This window comes from Mercenaria mercenaria, chromosome 1 (assembly GCF_021730395.1).
Source record: "Mercenaria mercenaria strain notata chromosome 1, MADL_Memer_1, whole genome shotgun sequence".
NCBI classification, from domain to species: domain Eukaryota; kingdom Metazoa; phylum Mollusca; class Bivalvia; order Venerida; family Veneridae; genus Mercenaria; species Mercenaria mercenaria.
The window spans coordinates 12,606,598-12,628,337 of NC_069361.1; the positions used below are offsets into that span (position 1 = coordinate 12,606,598).

At 34.4% G+C, this 21,740-nt stretch overlaps 2 protein-coding genes across 4 annotated transcripts in view; one reads left to right on the top strand and one right to left on the bottom strand.

Moving 5' to 3' along the window:
• Window positions 1–3,023: 3,023 nt before the first annotated feature.
• LOC123544959 (26S proteasome regulatory subunit 10B) lies at window positions 3,024–19,929 on the bottom strand. Of its 2 annotated transcripts, XM_045331141.2 has the most exons (12): window positions 19,776–19,929; window positions 13,553–13,632; window positions 12,713–12,752; window positions 11,168–11,288; window positions 10,622–10,736; window positions 8,990–9,139; window positions 8,261–8,384; window positions 7,780–7,841; window positions 6,485–6,605; window positions 5,017–5,097; window positions 3,860–3,931; window positions 3,024–3,471 (listed from the first exon to the last, which is right to left on the bottom strand). In XM_045331141.2, the coding sequence occupies exons 1-12, from the start codon at window positions 19,870–19,872 to the stop codon at window positions 3,353–3,355; spliced, it is 1,182 nt and encodes a 393-aa protein (XP_045187076.1). In that variant the 5' UTR covers window positions 19,873–19,929; the 3' UTR covers window positions 3,024–3,352. The 2 variants fall into 2 exon arrangements, with proteins under 2 accessions (XP_045187076.1, XP_053395948.1); XM_053539973.1 differs by lacking the exons at window positions 13,553–13,632; window positions 19,776–19,929 and adding an exon at window positions 13,318–13,323.
• Window positions 19,930–20,027: 98 nt separating this feature from the next.
• Window positions 20,028–21,740, top strand: part of LOC123544958 (tyrosine-protein phosphatase non-receptor type 21-like) — a 45,572-nt gene continuing 43,859 nt past the window's right edge. For both annotated transcript variants that reach the window (XM_045331139.2, XM_045331140.2), the window contains exon 1: window positions 20,028–20,170. The gene's annotated coding sequence lies outside the window, so the exon portion shown is untranslated. The remainder of the gene's footprint in view (window positions 20,171–21,740) is intronic.

Genomic DNA, 21,740 nt, shown 5'->3' on the forward strand with positions numbered 1-21,740 from the left:
CTAGGTCAACCAGATGACATACAACACCAATACCGTCAATAGTTGCAGAGATATAACCATTTTATGGATAAGTGTTGACCTTGACCTCAACATGTGACCTTGACCTTCAAGCAACGGGAACCGATATCTTATTGTGATTAAATTGTGTGCATGATTTTCTAAAGTTGAATGCGGCATCTATCATGTTCACAAGGTAAAAATTAACATATTTTAGCACTTTCAATGTTCATTCAGGGGCCATAACTCTAAAAACTATGACTGGATCTGACGGGTTAGGTTTAGAGTTAATTTGCAATTCTATATGGCTGCAAAAGCTGAAACAGCAAAATCTGGCCCCTTTAAGGGGCCATAACTCTGGAACCCATAATGGGATCTGGCCAGTTTTCAAAATAAACCAAGATATTATGCCAATACAAGTTACGTGCAGGTTTGATAAAAGCTGATTGCAAGATGTGGTCTCTATTATGTTCAAAGGCCAAAAATAGCAAATTTGGCCCTTAAAGGGGCTATAACTCTGGAACCCATGATGGAATCTGGCCAGTTTTTGAAAGGAACCAAGATATTATGCCAATACAAGAAACTGTTGTGTGCAAGTTTGATTAAAGTTGATTGCAAAATGTGGTCTCTATCGTGTTCACAAGCCAAAAATAGCAAATTTTGGCCCTTTAAGGGGCAATAACTAGAACCCATGACAGGATCTGGCCAGTTTTCAAAAGGAATCGAGATATTATGCCAATACAACTTGTGTGCAAGTTTGATTAAAGTGGATTGCAAAATGTGGTCTTTTTCATGTTCACAAGACAAAAATAGTAAATTTTGGCCCTTTAAGGGGCAATAACTAGAACCCATGATGGGATCTGGCCAGTTTTCGACAGGAACCGAGATATTATGCCAATACAAGTTGTGTGCAAGTTTGATTAAAATTGATTGCAAACTGTGGTCTATATTGTGTTCACAAGAAATTGTGAACGAACGACGGATGGATGACGGACGAACACAAAAGATTTCACTAAACAAGAGGGCCATGAAGGCCCTGTATCACTCACCTGACCTATTGACCTAAAGATCATCAAGATTAACATTCTGACCAAGTTTCATTAAGATATGGTCATAAATGTGGCCTCTAAAGTGTTAAATAGCTTTTCCTTTGATTTGACCCGGTGACCTAGTTTTTGACCCTACATGACCCAGATTCGAACTGGAACTAAAGATTATCAAGATTAACATTCTGACTAAGTTTCATGAAGAAACACTCATTAATGTGGCCTCTAGAGGGTTAACAAGCTTTTCCTTTGATTTGAGCTAGTGACCTAGTTTTTGACCCCACCTGACCAAGATTTGAACTTGAACTAATCAAGATTAACATACAGATCAAGTTTCATGAAGGTTCAGTCATAAATCTGGCCTCTACAGTGTTAATAAGCTTTTCCTTTGATTTGACCTTGTGACCTAGTTTTTGACCCCGGTTGACCTAATATCAAACTCGTCCAGGATTTTATTGAGTTTAACATTCTGACCAAGTCTCATTAAGATTGAGCCTAAATTGTGACCTCTAGAGTGGTAACAAGCTCTCCTTTGATTTGACCTGGTGACCTTGTTTTTAACCCCAGATAATCAAATATCAAACTTGTCCAAGATTTTATTGAGGGTAACATTCTGACCAAGTTTCATTAAGATTGGGCCAAAAATGTGACCTCTAGAGTGTTAACAAGCTTTTCCTTTGATTTGACCTGGTGACCTAGTTTTTGACCCCAGATGACCCAGTATCGAACTCATCCAAGATTTTATTGAGGGTAACATTCTGACCAAGTTTCATTAAGATTGGGCCAAAATTGTGACCTCTAGAGTGTTAACAAGCTTTTCCTTTGATTTGACCTGGTGACCTAGTTTTTGACCCCAGATGACCCAATATCGAACTCATCCAAGATTTTATTGAGGGTAACATTCTGACCAAGTTTCATTAAGTTTGGGCCAAAATTGTGACCTCTAGAGTGTTAACAGTCGAATTGTTGACGACGGACGACTGACGGATGACGACGGACACGGGGCGATCATAAAAGCTCACCTTTGAGCACTTTGTGCTCAGGTGAGCTAAAAAGGGAACCTCTGCTTTTGATTTCAATATAATTTGTATTTTTACATTTATATTTAACAGATACTGGAATATTTCAACAACCTGAACCTAGAGGCAACTTTTAAAACAATTTGTAGCTTTAGTTACATATATTTGCAACCTACCCTGGTTGCGCAACTAAGATGGGTAAAGGCAGGTTATCATATTTCAACAAACTTGCATTTCTAATGAATTTTGGCTAAATATACATTTATCAATGAAAATAGCTGACAAATATAATACAAGAGCTCTTATATTCATATGACTTCTATGTTTATTAAATTTATATATATCAAATTTTAACAGTACCTCCAGTGATTATTTAATGTATTAAGCAGTAGCTAACACAAATAAGTGTAAATGATCATTTGTCTAATTATCGACCAATCCTAGTACTTGATTAAAATCGGATTAACCACATTTAATCATACTTTTGCATATTGTTTAAAAATTCCATATCTTGACCATAATTTTTAGAATAGTAATTTTTAGACCATACTAAAAGAAAGTGGAACACACTACAAAATTTTGTACATTTTTTTTCGAGAATGAGAAGCGTATTCGAGTACAATCCAGCTGATCAGTACCTAAGATTAACAGTCATTTTGTGAGAAAACCTACCAGTCTATACTCTCAACATCATTGATATGTTTATACAAGATTTTTCTCCTGTTAATACATGCCTGAATCTAGCAAAGAAAATAGTTTCTACGTGAACTGGAAAGACTTTTCCATTTTTAGCTCTGGTGGCCAATATGAGCAACCAAGTGGAACTGTTTGAGTAAGTTTCATCAACCTGCACTGATCAGTTTCAGACAAGATATCATTTGAAAAAAGTATTAATGGATGAAAGGCTGATCACAATAGCATATTTTGTGTTCAGGCAAGCTAATAAAAAAGAAACTCATAGTACAATGCGAAAATTTATTTCTGTGCAACAATTAATACAGCACTACTAAATATTAATATTCAGATGTTTCTACTTAAGAAACTATCAATAAAATCTGTATGTAGTTTTTTTTACGAGGAAAGTCGTCATAAGTGAGGCAAAACATATAGACCGTCTGGAATAATCTGCTGCAATATTTCACACAGAACTAACTGCATTATGATAAAAATAATCTTATATTCAGATGCTTAAATATTCACAAAACTTCCTTCATAGTTCCCTACTATACTGAATAAGAGCACTATGTGACTCAGTCAAGTTAATAATGATTTTTTTTCTGTGGGAAACATTTATAGTGGCTTGTAATCCAGTTTAGATTCCAATTTCTTGTTGTCCGCAACTTTTCTGACTGCTTTCATAAAATCTTCTTCTATAACATAGTCTCTCTCAGCACGAATAGCAAACATACCTGCAATGTGCAAGCACAAATTTGGAATTTATCCATCTACAATCCATCTTTACAATACTGAAAATACTACAAGTGAAAAAAATTTCATTCTTCATTTCCATACTACTGTGGTAATGTAAATTTAACATATAACATCAGAAAGGATGAAATCAAACAAACTTCTGGTTTTGTTCATTGAACATTCCCCCCGAGATCTGACAACTTCTTACAGGCGGACAGAGACTCCTTGTGTCTGTCAGGAATGGATAGGCACTGACTTTATATATTAAAGAATTTTACCTGGCAAGTGGCAAACATAAGTTACCTGTATGTTATTTTTTTATTGTATTTTATTGCTGTATACATGTATAATGTTATCAGAAGTCTATTTTATAAGAATGTTACATACCAGCTTCAGTACAGACATTCCTAAGATCTGCTCCATTGAAGTCGTCAGATAATTTTACCACTGCTTCCCAATCTAAAATATACATAATCCAACTTCATGTTCAACTAAAAACGCAACAACATTATTCAATATTACAGTAAATTTAGTCTAAAACATTCTAAAATTAAGAAATAATAAATCTGTTCCTATATTTTATCAGTTAATAAAATATGGGCAGGAGTTTTGATGCGTAATAATTAAATCACGAGTGCATAGCACGAGTGATTTAATTATTCGCATCCAAACGACTGCCCATGTTTTTTTAATTGATAAAATTATTGGAACATATTTATTATTTCGATTCTAACAACGCAAATAATTCGCATTTTACAGTAACTACATTTTCAGCGTAATACGTCATTCGGGTCATATGCTGTTACAATTTACCCCCTATGGTTAGAAAGTGTTGCATAGCCAATGGAACGTATAGATATTTGTTTCTTTTTTATCAGAATTTTGAGAAGTATTTATAAATTAGTAATCTTAACAGCTCGCAAACTAATTATGAACAGAATCATCAAAATAGGCGAGTTGACCCTGTGTTACGAATGACGAGCCTAACTTTTATATGACGTCACATCATTATGACATCATACTTTATGTCATACATTTATGACGTCACCGCTGAATCATAATTAAGCTAACTGAATTTGCTCGTAGAGATCAGAACGTGTTTTACGAACCGACACCTAAGTCAGTATGACTTTTTATTATATTTATGTTATTGAAATGCTGTTTTCAACCGTTTGGCCTTGAAATAATTCGTATGTAATGGAACTGAAGTAGAATCTCTTATGTTACAATCATAGGGGGGTGAAATGTAACAGCCAGCCATATTTTATCGTAGATTCATGTATAGGCGATTTCGCTATATGTTTATATAGCAACTGCTGCGGATCGTGTTAGAATGTTTCTTCATTGATTGCCCAAACTTAGATTCTACTGCAATTCTCAATTATTTCTGTGATAATATTGTTTTACATAAACTTACCAACAAAGATCATTCTGCATCCCCCCCCCCCTTTCAATACAATGACCCACATTCATGAAGAAACAATTCCACAAGGTCTTTCTTATTTTCATTTTTATAGTTTTATGGTTATAATTTTTAAATTTACCTATTTCTCCATGTTTAGCTATTGGAGCAGCATGAATCTTGAGAATATCTGCACGAGATTGTTCATTTGGAAGTGGAATTTCTGGAAAAGCAAAAGCATAATTATATGAAAGTACCAATTCACTAATCTATAAATTTTACAAATTTATTAGTATTGTGTATAAAATCTTGACTTTACTTTTGACATCAACACAAGGGCAGTCATTGTTCATCTGAGCAGACAAAATTTTATAATCAGTAAATCTACTTAATAAAATCTATAAGATCCTTTGGAAGCACATAATGCAACCAAGCAAAATAATAGCAGACTTAGTTTGATTGCGTCTGTGCATGAGAGGTAATTTTTATATGAAGAAGTAATCCACAACTTTTGTATATATGTAAATTTTGCCAGGACAAAAGTGCACTGTATAGATACAATAAATAAAATGAAACACGAGCTCGTAGAACACGAAATGCCCCCTTTGATGCATTTAGTAATTGCACAAAGAACAGAAATTATCTGGTCACTGTACACAAATGTTCTAATGTTCTGGGTCAATGTGACCTTGACCTTTGACCTCAAAATCAATAGGGATCACCTGCTGGTCATGATCAACCTCCCTATTAAGTTTCGTTAACCTAGGCCCAAGCGTTCTCAAGTTATCATCCAGAAACAGATAAACTGTTCTAGTCAATGTGACCTTGACCTTTGGCCTACTGACCTCAAAATTAATAGGGGACATCTGCTGGTCATGGCCAACCTCACTATCAACTTTCATGATCCTTGGCCCAAGTGTTCTTGAGTTCTCATCCGGAAACCGTTGTAACTGTTCCAGGTTACTGTGACCTTGACCTTTGATCTACTGACCTCAAAATCACTAAGGATCATCTGCTGACCATGATCAACCTCACTATCAAGTTTAACTGTTCCTGGTCACTGTGACCTTGACCTTGGACCTACTGACCTCAAAATCAATAGGGGTCATCTGCTGGTCATGATTAACCTCCCTATTAACTTTCATGATCCTAAACCAAAGTGTTCTTGAGTTACCATCCAGAAACCGTTTAACTGTTTTAGGTCAATGTGACCTTGACTTTTGACCTACTGACCTCAGAATCAAATGGGGTCATCCACTGGTCATGACCAACCTCCCTATCAACTTTCATGATCCTAGGCCCAAGGGTTCTTGAGTTATCATCCGGAAACGGATTGGTCTACATACCGACCGACCGACAGACATCTGCAAAACAATATACCTCTTCTTCTTTGAAGGGGGGGCATAATAATTTAATTTGAAATTTCATTGTTCGTGCCAAAGCAGCTAATTCCTTGGGATTTTAATTCATGGTATTCAACTTTTGAAGGTAACATGAAAAGAAATTTTGTGTGTTCACTGGGATTTAATTTTGATGATATATATGCAACCATGAGATCCATGAAAGTTCCTCCCCATGAATATAAATGACTCCACAGTGAAATAGCCTACCAATTTTTCTGTCGAGTCTACCAGGTCTAAGTAAAGCAGGGTCCAGTGTGTCTGGTCTGTTGGTGGCCATAATCATCTTAACTTTACCTAAAGCATCAAAACCATCCATCTGGTTCAACAACTGCAAACGTTAAAATAAAGACCAAAGATCAATTTATATTCATCTTGGTATAAGAATACAATATTTTTGTACTTTGGAACTGGTCAATCCTCTTATTCTACCATAGATTCTCAATTTCACTGACTTCAACAAGAAAAATGCAAAGTTCATGTTATTCTTTAATGTTAAACTGATCTTCTGAACAGATATGCATTTTATGCTTTTGGAGCACTTGCTCTTCAATAGGGCAAATTAATCCATATTTTCATTTGCCTAAAACGCAACAATATGATATGACTGCGTATGTAAGACTGGGTTTCCCCAAACCTAAGGGACAGTATGGAATGGAAAACTGTGAGCTGACAATATTTTTTATATATACTGTCCTCAGCATTAGGAAAACATCTGCCTAATACCCCAGTCACACATATGACGCGGATAGCTACGTCTAGCCACGGATTGAAACGTAGTAATCTGTATCGATCCGTACCTAAGCCGTACCTTAAAGTGGTAATCCGCATCAAATCGTACCAACCCGTATGGCTCAGGAACAGATTGATACGGATTACTACATTTCTATCCGTGGCTAGATGTAGCTATCCGCGCCATATGTGTGACTGAGGTATTACTCAGACAGATATAAAAGATCATTTTTCTTGCCTACTATTAATATTATTGCAATATTTTCAGAAATGATGTAAATTTATAATTGCTGATACAAATAAAATCATAATATCAAGTCAATATGCACATATCTATCTTATCTTTTCCATAGGTGACCTCCTACCCTTATAACCTTGTCTTTCCCCACTAGACAGGCAAGAAAATTGTTTCCAAGATACAATATCCATAATTATAGATCTACATTAAAATGTACAACACTTACTCTACAAATTTTAAAACCAAGTGATAACATATAATAATTCATTTAAAAACAATTACTGAAAAATTACATATATTTATTAACAAGTGTAAATTGTTGGATGAATTTTTCACTTGCCTAATAGGCAGATCACTGAGTTTTTAACAACTCAACCTCTGATTAATTGTTAATGTGAAGCACTGCTTAGCAAAAATTCAATATAACTTGAAGGATTCTCCTCAAGTGGGAGTCAACATGGAATAAAAAACCCACCTAGCCTTCAGTTATCTGTCAAATATCTATCAGAGTACAATGACAAATTGATTGACCTACCTCCATAAGAGTTCTCTGAATCTCTCTGTCAGCTGATGTACCTTCTGAGAATCTTCTACCACCTGTAACAACAGACATCATTAGATGTACATACTGACTGTGTCCAAGTCATGCATGTATCAGTATTTCAGTTATGTCCAACGATTTGTTTACTTACCCAAGTTTATTGTTGACTGGTACAAACCTGCTCACTAAAGTTCACTTATGTGAAAAAAAGCTGGAGGAAAGATTATCCTACATTGCTTCAGGAACATTAAATTTGCCCTGAATTCTTTCTAGCCATTGTGGATCGAATGTGCGAACTCTTATAGAAATCTAGGCATCCCTCCTCCCTTCATCCCTCTTCCAGATAAAATCAAAAGGGGAGTTTATCCATATTTCATCTGAGTATAATATAATTACCAACAGGGGTACTACTGTTCCTTTTTTGTAATTTTTCAATTCAAATAAGACTTAGTGAACTTCTCTCAAACACACATACCAATAGCATCAATTTCATCCATAAATATGATACATGGTTGATGATCTCTGGCATAGGCAAACATTTCTCTGATCAGTCTGGCACTTTCTCCAATGTATTTGTCTACAATAGCACTTGAAACAACCTACAATACACAAAGAAAACTTATTAAAGATATACACTTCTACACATCTAAAACACAGTGCTCTATGGCATTATGTAGAAGTCATCATAAATGTGATGTACAAATGATATTATGTTTTATTCATCCACAGTCCTCCATTCACTTTTGGGAAATGGTGACAGGACCCGCTGTTGAAGGGGAAACTTTGCTATATTTTGAGATAATCATAAACAAAATACAAGTGAATACCTGTTAATTATAACTATTTCATCAAAATGTTCATTAAAATCTTTGGACAGCAAATAATTTGTGTCACAATACAATATACATTGTGTTAAAATTGCATTCTGAGATATTTTTGGTGGACTTTTTTCTTTTTTCAAACTTTTGGGAAAGAAGTATATCCACCAGTGGGGGTAGGGAATGGGACTGAATGTCAGCCCCTAAAACAAGCAACAAAGGCTCTGTAATTGCAACTTGCACTTGGTAATTCTTGGTTTTTACTGACAGTACACAATGTATCACAAGTGAACTCTTCCCTACAGAAAATAACTTAAGTAAAACTGCTGTATCTGAATATGATTTAAGTTTAATTATGGAGCAAAAAAGAAAATACTGTGACTTACTTTAAGGAAGTTAGCATCTAGCTGTGAAGCTACAGCTCTGGCTAGGAGAGTTTTCCCAGTACCTGGTGGGCCATACAGTAAGCAACCTTTTGGTGGTGTGATACCTACACGCTGGAACAATTCTGGGTTCATCAGTGGCAGTTCTATCACCTATATACATATTAGATTATTATGTAAACATATGATAGCATTCAAGATCATAAATGTACAAAGATCTTGAATAAAACAGTCATGATAAACATTTAATACCAATCATCAAGAACTAAAATGGTAGAAAGTTCCTAAAATTATGAATAAGTAATTTACTGACATCAATTTAAAGCAATACCAAAGCGGATCTATATTTAGTTTCACCGCAATTTTTCAAAACCTACCTACAAGGCAGGGAAACACAAAACAAAAGCTGATAAAACATATCCATCTGTACATACAACTTTCATGACATAAACAAAGGTGTTTGAAAAAAAGAAAATGCAACCTGTTATCAATATTTAACAAGGTAAAAGACTTGAATTATAAAAAAAAACAGAACTGCTTAGCTTTTAAACATGGCATTTTCTAACTGACAATATTTAAACATATGTAAAGCATACCTGATTTATAACAATGTACTAGGTATTTTTAGCAAATGTAGTATTTATCAAGTGGAGATTTCTTTAAATTCAGCTACTGATACCAATGATATGAATCTAGATTGTCATATTAATATGAAACTAGAGCTATCACTTAAGGTGATTAATACTACAAGACATCCCTTTGATTCATGGAAAGAAAAATGTTGTGATCATGACCTTTGACCTTTAAGTAAGGGTGCTGCTGCATGTCATCTTGATGAGGTAGACAACTGGTTCTAGTTTTATGAAACATTTTCAGGTGGTCTAGAAGACATGGAGCAGACAAAATTTAAGCTATTTAACATTTGACCTTCAAACTTTTGAGACTTTAATTGCATTTAGTGACCTGGTTATGCACTCTGCAGGTCATCATAAAGTAAACAATTGATGCTAGTTTTATGAATATCAAGTGGTTTTGAAAAATATTAAGCAGACACAGTCTGACCTTTTTTGACCACCACTTGACCTTGGACCTAGTGAGCTGCATGTGCACCCTACATGTCATGATTGTGAGGTTAACAACTTCCAGGTCCCAGTTGCTCGAAACTTCAACAGTTGATTAAGCTAGCAGTTGATTAACTTTTAAAGTAATATTTCAACATTTCAGAAAACTTAGAGAAACAAATGTATGACTTAAGGACTATGAACACTAAATCGTCTTTACAGTAAAATTAAAACATTGTACTAGTGTTTCCCACCAAGACTAGTATTTTGAATCAAAATTTAACAGGCAATTAGTTTAAGTCTGTTGAAGTTTTGAAAAACTAGGCCCAGGTGGTGTAGACAATAATGACAAGATATAAAATTAAGCTATTTCATTTTTGACCTCCAAGTATGACCTTGACCTCTGAACTAGTAACATGGGTTGTTCAATCAGAATGCAATCTTCAAATTAAATATATTTTTGTGTATAGCAATGATCCCCATTTCTACATCCTTAACATAATACATCCAGGTAACTGTGTCATGGAACTATGCTGTGATCTGTACATTATTGTAGCTATATTTTGTAGATTACCTCTCTTAGTTCTCTGATCTGTTCTCCGAGACCTCCCACCTGGTTATAACTCACGTCTCCAGGATCTTCTATAGACATGTTGTATACAAGTGGATCTACTTCTCGTGGTAAATGCCTGTAAAAGTTCGAGAATGAAAATAATTAACTTAGAGCATTCACAGTACTTTACATGCCAAGGTTCAAACTAGTGTGTGAAACTAAAGTCCCAAGCTTTTTCTGTCTTCCCATTCAATTTTCACAAAACTCTAAGACAAGATGGGAACACCAAAGACAAACTGAAGAAAATATCCTGTCAAAGAATTTCTTGGAAAATAACCAAAATTATGTTTTTTTACAGTCAATGAATCAGATGAGGAGACTGCAGATCATTAGTAAATTGTACAAGATGCCAAAGATGCCATAAATCTTCAAAGACTATGCAGATACAATAGACTCAAGAGCTGTCCATAGTCCATAATGTTGTACACTATGCCTGGTGCAGAACTGAACTGTTTCATAATTAGATGTTCATACGGATACTAGATAACTACTGTGTAACAGTCTTACCTCATAATTGTAAGTGTGGTCATATCAAGTGCTACTCTGGTTCCCGACTTCAACTTGGCTTTATCCAGCTGACGTCTACATCCAACCACATACCGGGGACCATTTGTTGCCTTCACAATAACTACATGGAATGATAAAAACATATTTTGCCAAAATCACAAACAGATTATTTCAATATATACAAATTATATAATTACTCTTTGTATTTTCTATCAATCACCACCAAATGCTCATCTTAAAAAGTTAAAGATGTTATTTGTTTAAAAGTAATCTCTTTTTAAATAGCTTTGTATTTATGATCATTACTTGTGGGTTTCATGATTAAATTTTTGAAAATAAAACATGTTAAAATGTTAGGAAAATAAGAAAACACATGTTGAGGAGACTTCAACTGATCATTAGCTCCTTACTTTTGTTATATTAACTAGAGCTATCACTAAAGGTGATGAATGTACCCCCCGCATGCACTGACACAGTACACTGCAATTTGACGCACACAAGATTGCATAATTATGTGGACTGTATGTATATAGACTGTATGTATACAGTATAGTAACAAAAAACAAAGTCCCATAACTATGCAGAATATTTATCTAAAAGAATGTAACATGCCCCATGCACAACTAGGGTTGGTACTGATCACTTGTGTGAAGTTTCATTAAATTGTGTGCAAGGGTTTGGTAGATTAGGCACGCACAAGATTGCATATGCAGACTGTATGTACATAGTATGTTAACAAGAAACAAAGTCCCATAACTCTGCAATTTTTGTCGCTGAAAGAACCTAACATGCCCCTTGCACAACTACTGTTGTTACTGATCACTTGTGTGAAGTTTCATTAAATTGTGTCAAGGGGATGAGGAGAGATGGTGCGCACAAGATTGTGTCTATGTATATAGTATAGTAACAAAAAAAACAAAGTCCCATAACTCTGCAATTTTTTTTTCTGAAATAATGTAACATGCCCCATGCACAACTACTGTTGTTACTGATCACTTGTGTGAAGTTTCATTAAATTTTGTCAAGGGGATGAGGAGAGATGGTGTGCACAAGATTGTGTCTATGTATATAGTATAGTAACAAAAAAACAAAGTCCCATAACTCTGCAATTTTTTTTTCTAAAAGAACCTAACATGCCCCATGCACAACTACTGTTGGTACTGATCACTTGTGTGAAGTTTCATCAAACTGTGTCAAGGGGATGAGGAGAGATGGTGCGCACAAGACTGTGTCTATGTATATAGTATAGTAACAAAAAAACAAAGTTCCATAACTCTGCAATTTTTTTTTCTAAAAGAACCTAACATGCCCCATGCACAACTACTGTTGGTACTGATCACTTGTGTGAAGTTTCATTAAATTCTGTCAAGGGGATAAGGAGAGATGGTGCGCACAAGATTGCGTCTACGGACAGACGGACAGACAGACAGACAGACAGACGGACAGACAGACAGACAGACAGACAACCTGAAACCAGTATACCCCCCCTTACAACTTTGTTGTCGGGGGTACAATAATGTATCTGTAGAATGAAAAATATCTTACATTTGTCCTCTGTCAGCTGCTTCAGAACCTCTCCAACAATCTATAATATACAGGCATACAAGTTACCATGTAAATGTTTGTAATACCATAATGCTAAGTGCCACTGTATTGAGTTTCCTAAAATGCAATTATATTGTGCTGAAAACTTGTTTCTAAGGTGCTCTATAAAATTCTTAAAACATGAACCAGCTAAATATGTACATGTGTTGTTTTTTTTCAACTTAATAAAAATTATTTCTAGAAAATACATGTACAGAACTTTTCTTCAAAACCAACTGGTAGGTTAACAAGTTCATTATTAATCATGTATTTTGTATTCAATAAAAGCCTGCACAAACTACAGGAGAGAATTTAGCTAAAAAAAAGTCAGATTAAGCTTGTTATCAACAAGCAAGATAGAAAACATTTTCTACTTGACAAATTCTCTTTAAGGCTTAAAGTAAGAGAGACAAATACATTCTACCTGACCAACACTCTGTAAGGCTTAGCAAGACAGACAAACACTTTCTACCTGACCAACACCCTACATGACTTCAGGCAAGAGAGACTAACACTTTCTACTTGATAAACACTCTGTAAGGGTTATGAAGACTGACACTTCATACCTGGCCAACACTGGCTTAGCAAGAGAGACATTTTATATCTGGTCAACACTCTGTAAGACTGGGACAGAGAGACAAACATTTATATCTGACCAACTATCTGCATGGCTTTAAAAAACAAGAGAGACAAACATTTTACATATATGGTTAACACTCTGCAAAACTGGGACAAAGAGACAAACACTTTATATCTGACCAACTCTGTGCATGGCTTAACAAGAAAGACAGAGCTTTATACCTGGCCAACACTCTGTAAGGCTTTAAGGTCATTTTCTGACTTGTCATATTGTTTTGTAAGATCTTTGAGTTGTTCTCTCACTGAAAAATAAGTAAAAAATTAATTACAATGATACAAATAAAATATGCTTTAACCCTTACCATGCTAAATTTTTATAATGAACTTGTCCATCTTTCAATTTGGACAGTACCTTTTACTGTTAAAAAGTGTGTTTACCAAAAAGATACTGACTGAATAGTGAACAGTGCAGATCATGATCAGACTGCACAGATGTGCAGGCTAATCATTATCTACACTGGTCGCAAAGGCAGAATCGGTCGTGTCCAGCATGATAAGGGTTAAAATATGTCCTTTTTTAATCTCTAGAACTGCATTACCAGGTAATTCATTTATAACAGGACTGGTGTTCAGATAATGTGTTTGTCTAAATTTTACTTGTTACATTAACTACTACAGTTTATTTCAACAAGCATTATGGACACAGGCCCATACACACAATATTTCATTTATAACTATGCAGCCGCCACCAACAGTATGTACAATACTGTACATGTGAGATATCCAGCTGACATTTTGGCAAAAAGTAACACAGATAATACAAATATTATGTAATTAAGCACATACTAAAAGGTACACTAAAATTATAATCTAATATCAAGCCAAATTTATGGACCTTGTATAGTATGATGTGGACACTGATGTGGCAGAAAGATTTCAAATTCTTGAGTCCTTTCATAATGTATACAGACTGTATACATGTATTTAAACACACTTCACAATTTTTTTCTCTAAAGAATATATAAAATAAATCTCAAGAAAGTTCCTGATTGTTTAGAAGCTTGTGGATATGACTTATTAAAACATGACCGAATACTGTCTGACGTACACTGAGCATGACATTGTGACGAAGTGAAGAAAAAACTTATAAAACTGGTAAATGCTCTTGAAAATATACCAGTACCACATTTTCCCATTTTTATATTATATCAGAAACTTTTTATCCAGGAGCATGTGCAGCCACATTCTTCACACATCATGTTACTAGTTTTCCATCCTGCAGGAAGTACAGCTTTATAACCATTAGACTCCTCCCCCACCCCCACAAAAAAAAAAAACTGAAGAGGCTCTAGTCTTTTAGTTTTGTATAAAGCATGTGCAAATTATTTAATTAAAAGAATTGTGAAGTTTTAACAGTGTTTTCCTTACAATTGTGAAATAAGAAAGTGTGATATTGACTTGAATGGTTCTTTCACGACAATTTTACAATATAGATTCAAATATTTTTTGTCATTAGATTTATTCCACATGTAAGTTTTCTACGGTTTATAACCATCCAGATGCTATTGGGCATTTTTTTATGTTTTAAAGCTGTTTTAGAATTGTCAAGTGAGCTTTTCTGTAAAATATTATTTTTCAAAAAAATTTACTTTCTAGCTGTTCCACTTGTGAATACATTGAGTTTTTCACTAGTGACCCACTGAATCAAAAACATAAAACTTAAACAAAGAAAGGAAATTATATAAAACAGTTGCAAGTATATTTAGTTGTTCCCTTTTTTGACTTGCATGTCATGACACAAACAAATCAATGCTATGTGATGAATGCCATGTACCAGAAACAGTCCAGCACTACGTATTTTATTGTACCAAATTCAGAAAACAAAGAGAGACACTGGAAAAATATTGAACTGATATTACACAGGGAAAATATACTGCACTAACCTTACATTGGCTACCCTTGTGGGAGAAATAACAGACATTAGACTGGAGGGTAGGAGAGACTTAATCCAAGCATTTAAGTAGCCAATATATTAAAAATTCTGATTGTTTCAACACCAAACAAGAAAAAACACCTTCCCTGTCATGAAAAGAAAATGTGCACAAGAGTATAAGTACACAAGCACAGTACAGAGGATGACAATGATATTAAATTATATCCGAGTTAACAGCTACATGACAGCAAACAGAACAATCAACAACTATAAAAGTGACCAAAAGGTTGGCTTGTCCTGTCATTTTTTTTAATTCTTCAGGGGCAAGTAGATATTTTCCACTTCTTCTGCTGATTCTTAACTTTCCAGGGCAAGTGATAAATAATACAGGAAAACCGAAGGTTTTGCCGTCTATAGATAATGTGTACGTGTATATATGTCAAAGTAAACCTATATACCTTTCAACTTGGGAATATGTTCTATACCTTCACCGGTTTTGTTGTTGTTGTTCTCCCATAATTCTACCGGACCTGCTGCCGTGCTTGCGCAATAAATAATTTTCAGGACGACATTTGATAAAATAAAATTTCTTATGAACGATCAGGCGCCGCATTATTAAAACAGATTATTCTATCCAGTTGAAAATTCGCGGTATCAATAGAAATCGGTGTTATTAGGGTTTATTCATGAAACGAGTTTATGGATGATTCAAGCGGCCCGCTTTTTGTTTCCAATAATGAATTATGATGAAAGCTACATTACTGCACTGTTTGAATAACAAAACCATTGTTTATTTATTTCTTTGAATGTAGAAAAGCCAATAATTTCAAAAATGTCGATGTAAAACGAATATAGACACGCTGTCCTAACAAAATTTATTTATATACATAATTTTATCACACATTTATGTCACAAGTCACTGTGGTCCAGTGGTTAGTGTATATATTTTCCATGCGCGAGGTCCGAGTTCGAATCTCGTAAGGTGCTTGAATTTTTTTTATTTTTTTTAGCTTAGGCCCAATTTAATTTTTTTTCTTTATATTTATCACACTTTTTTCAATTACTGGAACACAAATCAATAATAAGTATAGTTAACCAATGTTCTGTCTGTAAATTTTGAACAAAATATTCAAAGGCATGGAAAAGCATATATCGATATTGCTTATATCTCCCCTCCCTTCCACAATCTTTCACATACATTGCAACTACTTTCTAAAAGTCAATTTATTGACTAGAGTTTTAGTAAAATTACACTTGGAAAAAAATGTTGGCTATAAACTTGAGAGGCTCACTACGATCACTATCAAGCTAAGAAATTAACCTTACCGTAATCATATTAAAAAAAAAAGGTCCCAGACTGTTAGCAGTTAGGTAAATTAAATTGAATTTCGACCAGGAGTGTTTGTGTTATATATAAAATTCTGGTCAAGAACTTTTTACAATGAATTTGAAATAAGAATTTCACAAGTAAATGGTTGTTTGTCATTCTCACATACACGAGTTTTACCATAGCTGTATTAGTGGAACACAATTTGTGCTAAAAGAGTGTCATTTGATAATAATGGCATTTAAAAGAAATTAAAATAGTCCGTGTTTAGGATAGCAGGATTATGTAAGTTCCGTTATCTATACTACAAAGAATATCAGAACAAGATGATACTGAATGTGATGTTACGCAGGTATAATGTGTAAATTGTTGTGTTTTATTTTTTGGATTGTTCTGTCGTTTTTGGAAACTACTTGTTTGTAACAAATGAACTGAAAAGAGTATGTGCATTTCCGGATTCAGAAATTTGTATTAGAGAAACAAATTGATAGCAAAGGCATGATCGTTGTAAACAGAAACAAAATTGGTAATATTATGTATAAATAAATGACTTGCATTTATCTGTATATAATAAAATATTTATCCAAAACTACTGAGGAAGAGTGTGTTTTACGCATGCTCACTGACAACACATAAAGGCCTGATATTGGGTCACTTTTGAATGACTGTTGCACCATATATAATACTATGAGGAAAATTTTGTAAATGACAAAGTGTTCGAATTTATCAATGTTCGTACAGCCCCCATTTTACATACCCCTTTCCGGCGCTCACTTCGTGTGAGTTAAAATTTGCTTACTAGATATAAATTTGAATTATGTAAAGTTTTCAGCAAAAGCATTATTTTGATACCAATAAATGATAACAATTTGCAGAAATGAAAAAGTGACAGGTCAAAAATACCCCGTTATCTGTCCGGGTTTATGCAACAGTTTCGTTTTTGTCGTGTTGAGCGACATGTGAAGTTTCCACTTTTCTCTATTTTATCATCAGTACAACTAATGGTGCATTTTGGGACTAGATTCTGTGCATCCAAATATCACTATTATCTTTAACTCATGAACAATATTTTCCATTGTCTGTCTAGTCTTGATACATTTGAAGAAATGATTAGATCTATATGTTCATTTAAACAAAACTTTTTAAAACATTTCCCCTTCTTATTTTTATAACAATAGCAAAACCATCAGGCTTACTGTCAAAACTGAAAGGCAAACAGAAAATATCAGAAAGAACAATTTAATGCAGAAAAAAAGAAAAAATCCCTATCACTATTACTAGGTTTTCCCGTCAGATAGGCAGCGCCTAACTTCATAGCAGAGCTACCGGCGCCGCAAAGCGGCGCCGACAGCGTCGCATTACGTTTAGACGTATGAAAAAGAAAATGAATAGAGAGATCTAACTGTGTATACAATCGAGTTGAAAATTCGTGGTACTTTTTTGGAATCGGTGTTGTTCGGATTTTTTCAAGTACACTATGCACATAGTAATTAATCAATAAAGACGTCAGTAGACGCTTACTGTTTACGGTTGACAAAGGCGTCTCGCTTACTGTTTTGAATATTGAATATAAATGCAAATGAGCGTTTGATAATAAGAAATAAGTGTTGAATACATTTTCTACGAAGTAAAAGGAAATAAAATATATTATTTTTAATTTTTGAAACGACTTTCGTCACGCTGCCATTACTGAACTTTATTATATATACGTATGTTTGTCCTGATGACGTCATGACTCCACATTGGTGCAGTGGTTAACGAGTTCGCGTTGTAATCCAGAGGTCGTGAGTTCGAACCTCACCTGAACCAGTTTTGTTTTTTTAATTTTATTTTTTTTATTTCAGTTTGTTTTTGTTTTTTTGTATTATTATGAGTTTTGAAAATATTATATAACTAAAGTCATTCATGTGAAATTTAACATGTGTTTAGTTTTGATGTCAGGTTCTACTGTAATGCCTGTGTAGTAGTCAGTAGACACAACTTTAAAAAGTTTTAATAAGAATAACAGAAATTATTCAAATACGTTTTTTTTTCTTTATCTTGGTGCAGATGCTTTCTTTTGATTATATACTGGTACTGATGATAAACCCGAACAGAAAATGAGGTTTTTTACCTGTAACTTTTTTATTTCTGCAAATTGTAATCAATGGTTGGTATCAAAATAAAGCTTAACCTTTACTGAAAACTTTACATGATTCAAATTTATATTTAGTAAGCAAACTCACACGAAGTGAGGCCCTGAAAGGGGTATGTAAAAAAGGGACTGTTGAATGTTGACTGATGATAAATTCGAACACTTTGTCATTTATAAAATTTTCTTGGTATTATTATATTGAAACTTTCCCCAAAAAGCTGCAACAGTCATTCCTGATCAAGTAATGAAAAGTTACCAAATGTCAGGCCTTCATGTTTCGACAGTGAGCATGCGCAAAAAAAACACCCTCTTCCCCAGTAATTTTGGATAAATATTTTTTAAACAAATTTACATAAGTCATTAATTTATACAGAATATTTACCAATTTTGTTTTTGTTTACACCAGTTGGTGTTGTAAGTGGAAACTTTAAGATGGCGTGTTCAATTTTATAAATAACTGATTGCAATCGAATATTTCCAAGGTGTTCGACTTTATCATCTGTCCGGGTTTATCATCAGTACCAGTACAGAAAATTTTTGGAGTTTTCACATGTCGAGAATTAATCTTGATGCAGTCTAAAACATGCATTCAGAAATCATGAATTATCATTGATACTTATAATTTTAATAGATCTAATAGAACATAAACTTCCTAAACGAACCCATAATTCCAGATAATTCCAGCACCACTCCTTTAATTTTTAACGGGCACTGGTGATTTTTCATGGGAGCTCTGCCTTTTAGGTAGCACCTAATTTCATATTATTATTAATATCAGTGTCCAAAAATAAAATATCCGAAATTTATGTCATTATCATTTAACAAACAACACTTTCTGCAGAGAATATATACTTTGAATGAAGAACTGCTGTCATTCTCACCATTTGAATGTAATTACTTCAAAAGGTAATCCCGACGTTGAGAAAAAATAGCAATTTTATTGCTGTAACACCGGTGAATCAGCATAAAAAAGCCGGGTATATGGCACTTGATTTTCAAAGTAAATTTTGAAAATAAATTATTTTTATTCAAATAAATTGGCAATACAAACTTTCTTTCAAGCGAGCCTCCAATTCTTTATGTTCTAAGAGCTTCTTTCTGTAGTCAGAAAGAGCTTTTTCTCTAACACCATCCGCAACGGTCGTCATTTTGTTGTCACAACTTTTTGATCTCCGAGAAAGAAGAGTATTAATGTATTACGACATAGCTGATTTCATTAGCAAAACTTTACTAATGTGGAACAATTTTTAAATACAATTTTTAATGTTTTTTAATAACATATCGCAGTAAGTTGAAATCAATTTCTTGAAGAACTTTCTAATTTTGCGACATACTTTGATTGACAGTTGCTTTACGATAGTGTAAATTGGTAAATTTTCCAATAATAAATAAAGCATCAGTTTAAGATGACCTGCAAAGACAAGAGCACACCTGGATGATTACATGGTGAGTCATTTATACCAATGTTCCATTTTTACTTTATAATTGTTACGAGTTGTTGCTTAAAACAATTTAAGGCCTAAAAGTCGGCTTCCAGTCCAATCCAAAGATGTTATGAATAATTTTGGATTTCTGAGCTGAAACAAACCCTTATGAATTGGACACAGACACTTGGGGATCAGCCCCCCTCCCAATCCGCCCATGCCAACGTTCAGCCAATATATTTTCGCCTTTTAAAGCAAACGATCATACAACAACTTCTGTTACAACTTCAACATGCATGTTTAAAAAAAATATCTGTCATTGCTCAGAAAAACACAAGTCAAGTCAACTTACTTAATACAAATTGCTTGTCCAAGGAATAAGAAAATAGATCTGAGCTGATATTTATCAACAGAGCCGGGACACAGACAATATCATCAGTGGTTACAGTGTTGCATCTAGGACGCGCGATTGCACAGTTCCCGCATAATTTTGGCCAACCACGCAAAGTTCTTGCTGAATGCGCTACCAATCACGCGCGCATATCGGCTGTTCATGTGTTTCGATGCTGAATCCATTTCGACCGCGATATAAACAAATCTCCGCCATTTTTTCTTGGGCTGTGTCTATAACCCGGACCGGTATCGGCACCGATATTCGTCAGCGTTCTAGTCAGTAGTTATGACCATTACGGTATTTGTCTGTGTGTTAGTGTAGCATGTCTAAACAAAAGAAAAGTTTTATGCTGCTAAAAATATGACTTGTCACAGTAATGATGGTTTTCTTAGAGTTAAGATTTAGCCAAATTGAGGGTAGAATGACTTGTCACAGTTATGTTGGTTTGACAAAGTTATACCTATCATGGGAACAGACTCTATATGCTGTATTACCATAATTAAGTAAAACTTACTGGATCAAGACATACTTTAATCAGGATCATTGCTATAGGCTCATAGTTTGCTGATAATCAGTGTTAATAAAATGGTTTGTTGTTGTTCTGCATTACACATACTTCTTTGGAAATCCCCCCATTTTTCACAGATCAGCGTTTACAGTGCGTAAATGCGTATTTTACCATTAAAAAATAAGGGGATACGCTCATTGTCTGATTTTCTTGCGTACATTTTACGCAAACTTGGAAGAACTTACACCAACACCAAAATTTCTTTGTGTGACAGAAGTAAACAGCTGATTCGAGCTTCCGCTAAATGAACTGATCGGTTACCAATAAATGCGGCCTTCATTAGCCATCCCATTTCTAAAACCTGTACGCCAGTCTAGGATTAATCTATGTCATCTGGACGCACCACACAATTTGGTCTATTGGTTTTATGAAGATGGTCAAGCGCTTACGTGTGTTGTCGTTTTGCATAATAAATTATGGCTTGTTCAAAACAGCTGAAACTCGACACTTTCTTTGGGCCAGAATGTGTTTCGAGTAGAGCAATAGTGGTGCCTATTATTAATGAATTGATGACTGGCACTTTTAAAAGAAATAAAGCACATGTTTCAGTAAATCAGACTACACTTGATAGCTGGAAGACAAGTTTTCCATGGCTTGAGGTTGTGGAAACTCATGATACTCATAAAACCG